The sequence below is a fragment of the Daphnia pulicaria genome, chromosome 2, assembly GCF_021234035.1.
Source record: "Daphnia pulicaria isolate SC F1-1A chromosome 2, SC_F0-13Bv2, whole genome shotgun sequence".
NCBI classification, from domain to species: domain Eukaryota; kingdom Metazoa; phylum Arthropoda; class Branchiopoda; order Diplostraca; family Daphniidae; genus Daphnia; species Daphnia pulicaria.
Genome location: NC_060914.1, coordinates 5,750,370 through 5,763,094, shown reverse-complemented (window position 1 = coordinate 5,763,094; position 12,725 = coordinate 5,750,370). Strand labels below are relative to the sequence as shown.

General features: G+C 38.9%; 1 protein-coding gene across 2 annotated transcripts; it reads right to left on the bottom strand.

Annotated features, from left to right (window-relative positions):
- Positions 1-28: 28 nt before the first annotated feature.
- LOC124327573 (synaptojanin-1-like) lies at positions 29-5,221 on the bottom strand. Of its 2 annotated transcripts, none has more exons than XM_046786537.1 (13): positions 4,922-5,221; positions 4,769-4,855; positions 4,423-4,699; positions 3,632-4,333; positions 3,396-3,561; positions 3,241-3,291; positions 3,111-3,137; positions 2,770-3,047; positions 2,303-2,432; positions 1,869-2,240; positions 1,193-1,792; positions 932-1,130; positions 29-865 (listed from the first exon to the last, which is right to left on the bottom strand). In XM_046786537.1, exons 1-13 carry the CDS (start codon positions 5,046-5,048, stop codon positions 447-449), a joined length of 3,435 nt encoding a protein of 1,144 aa, XP_046642493.1. In that variant the 5' UTR covers positions 5,049-5,221; the 3' UTR covers positions 29-446. The 2 variants fall into 2 exon arrangements, with proteins under 2 accessions (XP_046642493.1, XP_046642492.1); XM_046786536.1 differs by having other exon boundaries at positions 2,303-2,450; positions 4,922-5,220.
- Positions 5,222-12,725: the final 7,504 nt, after the last annotated feature.

Genomic DNA, 12,725 nt, shown 5'->3' with positions numbered 1-12,725 from the left:
AAGTGATAAACAAAAATTCCTTTAGGTGTTAAACAGCGACAACGGATGTATTCTGTTTTGTTGGTATTAATGAAGTCCGTTGAGAAGTATGACTAGTTCCGATACACAATGGATCATTCGACACAACCTGAATCGACGCATACCTTCAATTAGTCTAAAATACAGTATATAAGTTTACGGTGACTGGGGTATAAGTTTCTGCTGGCAGATATGAATTATTGTGGAATAAGCCTGAAACAATTTTTTTTTCTAAATCAGTGCTGTAGAGTATTTGTTGATCACTTCTAGAAGCAGACATTTAAAGAAACACGCAACACATTTAAATTAAGTAAAATTTTTGCCATGAAAGAAAAACAAACAAACTTCCGGTTGATACTTTTGAAGAGTTTGCAGGAATGAATACTGTTAATCTTCACTGGAGTCGCAGGCAGTCAACCACTTACTTGTTATTTTGCCGTGCGGGGAGGGACAGGTGGAAGATTCCTGGCTGGGATGGGTGGAGGAGCCCTTACTACGTTAAACGACTGTGGGGGTTGAGAAGCCGTTGAAATTCCGTTGGAGGGCTGAGCTTCTCGTACTGGTACGACAGGAGGAGCTGACGGAACAGCTGAAGCTTGAACTGTAGAACGGGCGGGAACAGGAGGGAGAGGGCGGGAGACAGGTGGAGGAGCTTGAACTGGAGGAGCTTGAACTGGAGGAGCTGGTGGTGGAGGTTCAACTGGCGGTGGTGCGCTATTACCAACGTTCCAATCTTTAGCTTGCTGCTGTTGTTGCTGCTGTTGTAGGGCTAAACTGTTGGGCGGTGGTGGACGTGGCATCATGGGTGATCGTGAAGATTGTGCCACTGGTGCTGATTTGAATACACCTGATTTAAAAATAGTTATGCAGTTGATGGGATAGTGAAGAAGGACATAATGTTTGTCTATTTTACCTTCGCTCATTTGTATTTGATTGGCCAATAGTGCCAATACACGAATATCTTCGTCCACAGTACGACTTTCCAAAGGAACTACAGAACCGTCGGGTATGAAGAGGGGCACAGTGTTGGCAGCAGCTAAAAGGAAATCCCTAGCTACAGCAGCTGGCCAGTCGGTAGTTTTCAGCTTCAATCCTAGGCGGAGGTGGTTTATCTGTTCGAATAGGGGCATTATTAGTCAAGTGCATTCAAATGTATTAAGATGAAGTGACACACCTGCAAAGGAGAAAGCGCTACGGCAGCCAGAGCCGCCACTCCATCACGAAATGTCAGAAGAAGACCTTCGTGTGCGAAACGAATCAGTAAAACATCGCCGGCTGCTTGATTGACTCGCGTAAGCATGCCGGTCAAAACCATTTCATCGTCGGCCCAACTGGTCTGATCTTCATCCTCTTCTGATTTACCTAGAACTTGAACGACAACAGTGGCATCCGATGGGCCTAATCTCCCAACCACATCTTCCAAGACCGATCGGGCTCTATCAATGCGGGTCGCTAGGATGTCTATATCTATGAAAGCCATTACAGGCCTGTGGTCGCTCTGTTTTAACTCCGCTCGGCCATAATAAGCAACTCTGCCTGGATTGTGACCATGATCACGTCGCTTACGGAACAATACGCGATCCGTCCAGGCTGGAGCTCGGCATTTCTCGCTCGTATCGTAATCATCGGAGAATAGATCGTATTTATACGTTGGTGGAAAGCTGATCTCGCCTTCAACGTAATTTACGAACGTATTGCCTTGGGCTTGTTGAATTTTCAATTGGTCGTACTGCAGAAGAGAAGACCATTCTCGTAGACTGACGTATTCTTTAACCTATTGAAATTCAATTCGAAGTAACAATTACGTCTTTACTTATTACAGCATTTTGAAGCATTATAATAGATTTTACCTCATCTCGATCGAGATCAATGCGATAGTTGAAATCGCCACACCAGAAGACGAAATCATGCTGCTCCACCTTACGTCCGTGAGGAAAACAGATACGTCGAGTGATTTCTGCGTAGTCAGCATTTCGCTCAGCCCATTGTGATTGGCCAGCGGCAAAATGACTGCAGACAAAACACAACGAAGTATTGCCTAGCAAAAACCGCACTGCCACACCACCTTTATTTCCCGTGGCACCACCCAGACCCGTTTTCACCGAGTCTGTGGCCACGTCGCGCACGTCAGCCGCTAATTCCGGCCGAATGAAAACGTACAGACATACTCCAACTAACTGAACGTAAGTCAGAAGCGCAAATGGACGATCCCGCGACAGCACCTTGAAAACATATTACATATTCATTGATTATTTCAAATAAGCGGTTTTTCACAGACACTCACCTTTTGTAATTCAGTTGCCCAAGCTTTGGCGTTTTCGCTACTAGCTGCCATGATGTTGGAAGCGTTCAAGTCTACGATTTCCTCAAAACCAACAGCGTAGATGTCCGCTGTTCGCCAACCTTGTTCCTCGCTTAGACACACCAATGATCTATTCCCCAAAATACCACAAAAATTGCCATTAATAACGGATTTGGACGCAAGGAAAAGCGAAGAAACAAAAACAAAAAACAAAATAAAAAATAAACAAGTCAAAAGAATTTAAAGAAAATCCGTTAACTAGAATCTAAAGTAAAATACACAATTACACATGCTCCGATTATTTCCAAATTGGGATGCTCTCTAATCATGCTAACATATATTAGTTAACTCACCCATCCCAATTCCACGAAATAAATTTTTTTAAAGGGTAAGTAAAAATGGGAGAAAATTACATTTGGCTTTTCAGTAAATTAAGGAGTAAGTTTTACCTAGCGGCAGCTGAATCTTGATGTGGACTATCAAGCAACCAGTCGGCCAATGTAGAGTCTTTGTAAACGACACTACGGAAATGATGACCACCATTGACGTTGTATGTTCCAACTGCCACGCGAATAGGTTGCGGCTCCGTGAATTCAGAATAGCGAGAACACATGCCATGCAATATATCGGCAGGCAGGACACTCCAGTGCGGTGGTAAAAGACTGCGAGCCAGATCAAAGATGAAATCATTCCCCGTACCTCCATGGATCAGCAAATCGAATGCTTCCTATTTTAAAAGGACCGAGTTATATTTCCAATTTCAAGCTTACAATTTAATTTCGAATTTTACCTGTTTACTACTGTCCAATAAATTATTCTTAAAAAAATAAAAAAAATATAAATGTTATTTTAACCTTTCAAATTATACATTAAGTGGAAATTTTTTTAAAAACACCGGGCATAGGTTACGCATAGCCTACTTGAATAGTACGAGCAGCCGAACGCGCGCCATCCATTATCTTTGATCCACCCTATTAGAAAAACACGTTCTTAATTAATTCAGAAAAAAAGAGAGAAGAAAAAAAAAAAAAAAAAAAAAACAGCTCAAAATAAAATTTTTAATCAAATCAATCACTTGTATAGCGCCAGTTCCAGCGTAGATTTTGCTGATTTCATTTCCATTGTTAACCCACATCGCCCGGAAAACTTCCTCAAACCTTGTCCACGTCTGTGGTTTCGTCTGGGGTTCTAGCGCCTCCAATTGTAGTGCTAACATCTCTAAACCGATGAATGTCTGCACACTTTTTTGGTAACAAAATATGCAACTATAAGTCACCAATCCACAAAAACAACCTAAATAATTAATCATACCAATTAGTTCGGTCAAGGCAGTCAAGACAGTTGGTACGAACAACTCCTTTTTGCTGTGAAACTACTCGCTGATTCTTGAGTAGGAAGAAGGAATGGCGATCTAGGATCGGCTTCAGACTTTGTTTCAATTTGCTGAGATTTTGGAGATTACCACCTTTACATTCTTGGTGGTAGTCGAACATTATGTGAGGCATTGCTTCGTAGTAGCGCTTCTGATCAGCCTGGAAGAGTTGACTAAGAGAAGCCTCGCCTTCTTTCGCACCCACCATGTTGAGACCGAGTAGATTTACAATAGCTGTGTCATGATATCTTTGCTGCATTAGTTTCAAGTGGCGTTCCAAAGCTTGCGAAGAAGCTTCAGGGCCACGAGAAAATCTGACTTTATGCGAGCCTACTTGAACACCTGGCTGTTCCCAGAAGAGTGGGACAGATCCACGAGTTTGAAGAAAAGCTGAAGCATCTCCTTGGTCACCATATATGAGTTGCTCCGTTTCAACGAAATTAGCTACATGGCCTTCGTCGTTAACGCCGCGTACATTAAATCGCGTACCAGCCCGTTCACAGCTAAGACGAGAAAAAATTGCTGCTTTGAACTGACGATGTCCTGCATAAACAGTGCGAATTTCAACGCTGCCACATGTTATCCGTAGAAGCCAGTGGGAACAGTCAATTCCATAATGTTGCAATGGTAGATGCAACAGCCTAAAAAATAAAAAATTAAGTTAAGACTTAACCCACAACACTTCCTTACTTATATAAAAATCTGGTCTATTTTGTTTGTAATTGCAAACCTATTCCAGAAAAATCTGTTGTCTGTCCCAGGATTCTGTTGGAGCTTCTGAGTACATAATGTAGCATCAATCGAGTCTTCACTTGATGACCAGAGAAAATAAAATGTGCCAGAGTTGAATAGTTTCCTCAGTTCAGTGACTCTCTCTTCTTCCACTGTTTGGGGTCCCCTCAGTGGAAAAAAACTTGTTTGATTGATTCTAAACACTTCTGACTCCCCAATCTTTCCAACTGACACACAACCTGTAACCATGACTAGATATTGTAAGGGTCCATCTCCTACAACCCAATATAAAAAAACTTAAATTAGATTCTAAAAATATGAAAAACTTAAATTATTTAACAAACCTGTACTGACTAACAGTACTCCAAGGCATCCATAAGCATCAGAGAGTTTTGTGTATGATTTTTTCACAACTTCAACCTCAGCAGATCCTAGTTTAAATGGTATACATTTTGGTTATTTGTATGTGTGAATAAAAAGAACTTTGCTTCGATTACCCAAGGCAGCAATTACTAGAGATTCAAATAAGAGAGCTTCGTCTCGGTTTCGTTGTTCGAGTAAAACACTGTACGGTCCCTGTCCATTGACTTTATGCCATATTTTATAACTTTTTCCCATAGCCATTTTTGATGGCTCACTTTAACAATACAACTTTTAAAAATAAAATGTGCGCTCACATTAGCTTTTACGTGACTTAGAATGGAATTGATACGTTCGGCTCGTTCTCGCACATTCGTCTGTCAAAAAGACAAAAATCAGAATGTCAAAGTAGCACAGTCGGGATCAGCTGTGCAATGTGCTGAATCATAGAGGATAGGAAACTAGCTATCAAACTAGGAAAATATCGAAAATATGATGAAAGCGCTCGCCGCGCCCCCATGCTGCAGTGTTCGGAAGATCAATTGGGAATTTAAATTGGAAATGATTAAATCGCGATTTAAATCAACTTTTGGGTGATTTTGATTTTGATCTTAAATCATTTTGTCTTTTATGATTTTTTTGGTGATTTTTCGATTTTAAATCACATTTTTATAAATCAAAATCAGAAAGCAAATTTTTCCCCAAAACTATGTTCAATGATCCAAATTTCTAATTCGTATTCGTACAAACATTCGTACAAAAAACCACCTTGGTGGGGTTGGGGTGTGCAAATGAGCGTGAATGCCAGTGCCCGTAAAACATGTTTTAAAGTTTTGAGTTTTACGGGGCTGACACGCTGCCCAAGCCGGCCTAAAGGGGGGGGGGGTGGGGTGGGGGGTCGAGCGGGGGAATTACGCACATCCCTGGGAGAGGGTAAGGGGGTTATATATATGGTATATGTTTACATTTACAAAACTTACTCAAATATAAACGAAAAAACGAGGTCTTTGCATGAATAAGGGATCGGGTGGAAATTAATATGATTCGAATCAGTTTTTCACGCTGATTCTCACAGTATGTTTATTTTATTATCAAAATTATAATTTCCCCACGTATCTTATCTAAGTTGAGATAAGCTCCCCCCCACTTTAAAACGGACCCCACGCAATTTTTGGAGGGCGGTTCTTTTAATGTGGTGAAATTGCAGAAGACCTTCATCCAAATCACCGTTTTCATGCTGCCTACAACCCTCTTTTGCCTAAAGGCCAAATACAGAAAAGGTGGTGTTTTGCTCCACATCGCTGGCTCCTGCACCGGCGGTGCACCGGCGGTGGGGATTCAAGCAGTCAATTTTTTTGTGGAGACCAAAGCAGTTTGAACATCTTTTTTGGTTTGTGATGATCGTCTTCTTTTCCTCCAGCTCCATTGTGCAGTTTACATGCAGAAAACGCAGGGCAGCGTTTGTTTTTTGGGGGTTGGAGCTGCTGCTTCTCTCCTTGGAGGTGGCGCCTTGTTTTTCCTGGGTCTGTTAAGAGATTTGGATTGGGTAGTCGGCTTACTGCTTACTCCGAGCTGCTTTTGGTGTTATTGCTGCTTTGACTAGTTGTGGAATTTGTACCGGCTTTGGGTTCTGTACCCTCAAACGACTGAGTCGCTCTGCAGCTTCTATCCGATCTTTAAAAATTTTTAGAATTGGATCAATGTCTGTCATCTAATTTGCTTCTGATTTTGTCAACTCGGCTTGAAGTTTAACGGAGATTGAGCGATGTGCACAAGGGGCTCCCTCAATGAGTGAGCTTCCCTCGATGACTTGTTCTTCACCATAACCTCTGTGTTTGTTGAAACGAAAATTTTGCTAATCGCATCGAGAGCGTGGTTGGTCATCACTTTAGCTTCGTCCGTCGATGATGATTGTGGCTTCCCTTATCAATTTTGCCGAGTAGCTGTATTCATCTATTTTTGATCTTGTTGTTTCTGTGATAGGAGGATAAATTTTAAATTGAGAGTGGTATGTGGCTTCATTGATCAACAATGTGGCGATTCCAGTTGAAGCGACAGCAATAATCTTTTCCCCTTCACCCTCTAGAACGTGGATTAGAATATTATTGATAAATGTTTTCCCCGTTCCACCAGACTATCTAAGAAGAATTAACGTGATTGAAGACAGTTTTTATCATTGATTGCTGCCATAATCTGATCGAATACCGCTCGTTGACCAACATTTAATTTAGCCATCATCATTTCGCCTCTCAATTTCTTTTTTTTTCAGACATTCTAATAATTTTCTTAAATTTCAGCGGCAATTAGTCTACCAATCAGTTTAAAATCAGGTATGGGTAGTTCGAAATCTTCATAGTAGATTGTTATTAAAAAGAAGTTGCGCGTTCCTCGGACGACAGCGGCAACATATTTCGACGAAAAGTTGTCTTAACTGGAGTTGCATTTCAAAAGCAGCGGCTTCTCCCATAAACTTTTCGCAAACACTGTCATCAGCGAGAAGATTTCTTGTCATGGCCGCTTCCTTGAATGTGGAATACAAAATGTTGTCAACTGTTCGAAGATAATCAAAACTTGTTGCTCCATTTACCTCAAGCAAAAGCAAGCGAAGACTGTGTCTTTCTTCTTGTTTCACCCCAAAAGAATAAATTCTGGCGATAAAATTTCTTCTTTTCTTTCTTGGTTCCCATCTAAGTTGGTTGTTATCGAAGCAGAAATGCTTCAGAATTTCACGATAGTAGTACTGTCTTGCCGATTCGTGTTCCTGGTTTAATTAAACCAAGCTGTCAAAATCGTTAATTTTGAAGCTGCGTTTGACACTATGATGCTACTTCATAGCTCTCAATGCTCTCCGTAATCTCTTGCCACTTTGGATAACAGGTAAATGTGAGGAAATAAGTCGGCTTTCCAAATCTTCCGCAAATAGCCATTTCATCACGACATCCTTGTTTCATCGTTCTCGGACTATAAAAGACGAAGGTAAAATCACAGGCGTTCTTACAGTAATGTTTTCTCTTTCAGCTCGCGTCGTAATATAGTCCGTAAGACCGTTATACTGTGCGAAGTAAATGTACTTTTGATGAGTTTGAAGATAATGAATCCTGTTTGCATCAATTTTCACATACGAATCAACAATACATGTTTGAGTCAGCGGTCCTCCGTATAAAGCAGCAGTTTAAAAAATCTCTTTGCGAATTGAAAGTTGACTACTATAAAACTCGCACTGAGTTATTCTGGAACGTGGCCCTCTTCGATTGACGTCATTGTTTCGTACTGGAACATCAGGATTCAGGATCAATATCGACTTCTGTTTCAAATTCTGGTTCCGGTACAATTTCAGTTCGCATTGGGTCTTCTTCATCGTTTAAGTCTGCGATTCTAGATTCCTCATTCAAGATTCTCGCTCTTCTTGATTAGCATGGACAACATAATCTTGGTCATCTTTAGATTTCTTCGTTTTGAATTTTGATCCCATCCATTTTCACCATTTGGAAAAAAAACAATGGGTGCGTCATGGGATCACACACGGGTTTTTGAGTATCAATCCAAATGAAACCTTTTCCTCTCTGTGGAATCAATAGATGCCCTCAGATATCCCTGTTTTCAGGGGTGCTCCATCAATGAGTTTAAACACAACGGCAATTTCTCCTCCTGTGGGGCGTATATTCTTATATCCTTTCATCAACAACTAACGGAGCCTTACCTTCAACTGCTGCTTGTCGGTCCTCTTCCATAGCCACTTGACGCATGTTTTCTTCTACGCGTCATCTCGCAAGATCAGCTACGACTTCTTCTGTTGCACGTCGAATTCGGTGGTACCCTTAATCAATTCTGCGTCTTTATTGTCTACTCGCGGGCATTTCCTGTTGACGTAATTTACGTATACATTTAGACCTTGCGGTTTTTTCTTCTTGTTTTTTTTTTTTTTACGTTTCCTCTCGGCGTAACGTTCCCTGACAGCACGCAATCTCAATTCCTTCGCTTCCGGTGTTTCTACATTTCTTTTTGCTTTTAGTTAATAATTTTTTTTGCTTTCTCTTGATCAGTTCCCTCATAATCCGTCCTGATAATCCGGGATGTAATGGTAGACCTCATGGCGAAGAGGCGAATCGTTTGAGAAGCGTCCTTCAAAGGAAGTCTGATTGTAAAACTAATGGCACTTTGGTTTTGAATCCGGTAAAAGTTTTTCTAAATAAAAATGTCCATTATTAATGACTTGTAATATTTAATACCTAATTGAAGTATAAACCAACAACAGTTATTGACACCCAAGGATAAATACCAACAACAGTTATTGACACCCAAGGAAATGAGTAGGGTAAAACACTCATTTCCTTAGGTGTCTCAAATTTTGAAAAAGACTCAAATGTATGAAAGCGTAAACCCCTTTAAATGAAATCATTAAAAGGATTGCAATCTAAAAAAAAATTATGGGAACATACTGTTTTCAAAATTATGAGATACAAAATTGTGGAAGGACTGCGAAGAAGATGTTATTAAGGACAATGTTGAAGTTTCCTATGATTTATTTTCTTAAAATTTTATAAAAATTTTCAGTTTCATTCAATGTCTTCTTCGCAGTCCTTCCACTGACAATTGGGTAACTCTAAATGTTGAAAACAGAACGTTCCCAGAAACTTCATTTGGAATGTAGTCCTTTTAATGATTTCATTAAAAAAGTTAGAGGCTTTCATAAATTCAGATAACTTTTCAAAATCTGAGACACCTTAAGGAAATGAGTGTTTGTATCTTATTCTTTTAATATTCATTATTCCTTTGGGCTGCACTTGCTCACTGAATATGACTATACACATTTCAAAAATTATGGGGAAAGAGTTAAAGGAATTTTTAAAGAAAAACTACTTTTCTATTTGCTGGGAATTACACTGCCAAAACACAATAGCATTTAAAAATACTGTTTCAAATTGACAATGAATTGATCAATGAATTAGCTGAGCAAATGAAAACTGTATCTTCTGTCTTTCAACATCAGGGGAGGAATTCTTTGTTCGTTAAGTGAATTCGTCACTTAAAGTAGAAGTACGTCCTTATAGTACGAAGATTTTTGCTTATTTTAACTTATATTTCGAATTATATTTCATTTTTTTTTTGTATTTTCGGGCATATAAGTAAACTTATATGTTAGCAAAATTTGGCTGTTTTTAAAGCCAACAACTTGTTGGCTTAAACGCGTAATAGTATGCTTAAACGCACAATAGTATGCTTAAACGCACATGTTGATAAATGTTTTCGGTTATAAGGTTTCTCTATTGGACAAATACTAGTGTTTCTTAACATTTTTCTAAATAATGAATGGTGGTAGATGGTTCAATGAAGAGCTTAGAAATAACGTAGACGAAAGGAATAACGATTTAAAAAGTGACTCACGATGTTGACAAATTCGGCTTGAAAGTATCTACAAGAAAAATGGTTCCATTTTATTGAAATCGAGATACAAAATTGAATACCCTCCTCCTTACTCAAGTAAAACAAATGTTGTTGCCTAATGCAAGTAAAGTTGAAAGTCGTACTTTCATACTACCAGAGTATAAATCTCTTTTGCTGTCATGGCTTGTCATATTATATGTGACATCTATTGAGCAGTTTGTGATTCCGTAACGACAAAAAGTGTTGGTCGAGTTCGGGATCTGATTCTATTCCGAAATTTCTTATTCGACAGTTAACTGCACCAGAGCCATCCGGATTTACGCTCTCCTCAACCTCATTGTGTCCTTTGACAGTCCCCTCGCACAGTAGCAAAAAATCTCATCTCTTAAACTCGCAATTCTTGAATGGAATCATCCAGATCCCCAATTCGACCAAAGCATGTCGAAATTGCATTTTGAGAATACAAAAGTGATAGATATGAACTAGGAGAAGAATCGAGTGAAGAAATAATTGAAATTTAAAAGGGAGGAGGGGAAGAAAGGGTTAGGAAGCATAGATGAAAAAAGTGATAATTTAGAAAAAGGAAATGGAGAAAAGAGAAATGAAAAGTTAAGCAAGTAAAAGGAAAAAGTTTTAAATTAAGAAAGGAAATTGAAGAAGCTAAGAAAAGTCTTAGAAATGCTGAAGGAGACGTATGGGTGAAGACAGAGAGATATTTTGATGATAAGCGTAAAGAACAGTAGTGCAAAAGAAAGTGCAAAGAAAAGCGAAGAAGAAATAAGATTGATTGAAAAATTGAAAGGATGTAAAAGAAAGTGAAATAAGGAGAATATGGAAGAGGAGACAAAGATTGTAAAAGATTTATTCAAAATTCGTGAACAAAAAAGAGAGGCTGCCAGAGAAGAGCAACTGAAAAGGAAGAAAAAAAGAAGATGAAAGACAAAAGAAATTCAAACTCAAAGAAAAAGCTCACCAAGCATATCAAGAAGTGAATCGCATGGTCGAATAATCTGAACGTCTCGTTAATAGTAGATTTTTATGTTACCCCTACTATTTGTTTGTTAGACGTATAAAGAACAGTTAAACAAAACTTCCTTACAATGACCTTTGCCCATTAAGCTTCATTTTTTCTTCGCAGTCCAACTAAATAAAATTAACAACAAAAGTGGAAGGACTTCGAAGTTGAAATTAATGGAAATTAATGGGTTTCCTTGAACTTCATCTTCGCAGTCTTTCCAATTACAATTTTAACAACTTGGACGGCGAGAAAAAATGAGGCTGGTCAGTGAAGGTCATTGCTAGGTTGTTTTGTAATGGATTTGTCTGTTTTACACAAACAAAGAAATTGAGAAATAACAAAAAATGAAACTTATCATTATGTCTGCTTTTTTATTTTTCTTATGACTTCCACTTCCCAGCATAACAAAAATTTAACTTCAATTGCTACCGTGCTCAAAAGGAGTGGAGTGATAAATCGAAAATCGGAAAGGATGAGGAAGGAGAATTCGGAAATGAATCTGACATCAAAAGTCAAAAACGAAGAAAAACAAATAGCATCGTTGAATAATGAATGGTCAAATTAGTTATTAATGTCTGGCTGAATACATTTTTTTCTTCAATAATTGCGGTATTTACTTATGAGAATTTACACCCAAAATGCATTTGAACTTAGGGCAATTTTAATTAGTTTATTTAACTGATAGATGGAAGAAATTTCGTTAATAATTTCGTTGGTAAATGACGGTCATATAAATTTGCGTTGAAGAATTCCCCCTTTCTTTTGCTTGATGATGAAAAAGAAGCCGCTGTCGGTTATAGACTCCTTTCAAGAGCAAAGTGTAAGTGACCAATCATCGACTCATTGACACACACACAAGCTCACCCCCCCCCCAAAGTTGTATTTTATCATAGCCTACTGTATTTAAGAAGCCGAAAGGTTTGTGCTTTTTTTAAAAGCAAATTTGTCTTCCTTTCCTCCAATGTTACCCAGTCTTCAAGTAGAGCCACGGGAGCCGTTGTATCGCCTAGTGGTGATACATAAAAATTTAACTTTTCTATCGATATGATCTAGTTCGAGAAGGAATAAATGAAGATTTCAATATGGTGGCCTTTGTTTGTGAGGCATGCCGTTCCGTGTAACATCGTCACTAATAGTCCTCGCGGCAAAATATTAGTGGGGCCTTCATAAATTACCGCTCATAAATTCGGGTGATTCCCAGAACTCAACCCAAACCCCCGGCATAATTTTGAACACCAGGTGGCTCCCGTGGCTCTACTTGGAGGAAGGGAAATTGTAGGAAAGGTGGACAAAATGTGCTTCAATTTTTCCACACTGGAGGGATAGCATTCCTTTCGGCTTCTTAAATACAGTAGGCTTTTCTGTTATGGAGTATGTAAAATGTAAAATGTAATGCATTCCATTATATGTAACATATATTTCTATAAATGAAATACTATTTAAATCAAGATTTAGATCACTAGAATTTTACCTTTTCTATCGCGTTCACCATAGATTTTTCATCTTCGTTTCAAATGAGTACATTTTTAGCTGTTTCC

Excerpts from the sequence above, each read along its gene's own strand:
- LOC124327573 (XM_046786536.1), bottom strand. The coding sequence starts at position 5,048 with ATGGCTATGGGAAAAAGTTATAAAATATGGCATAAAGTCAATGGACAG. Across the intron at positions 1,131-1,192 it reads TAGCGCTTTCTCCTTTGCAG|ATAAACCACCTCCGCCTAGG; the intron begins GTGTGTCACTTC and ends CTATTCGAACAG. Across the intron at positions 866-931 it reads TCAAATACAAATGAGCGAAG|GTGTATTCAAATCAGCACCA; the intron begins GTAAAATAGACA and ends TTTTTAAATCAG.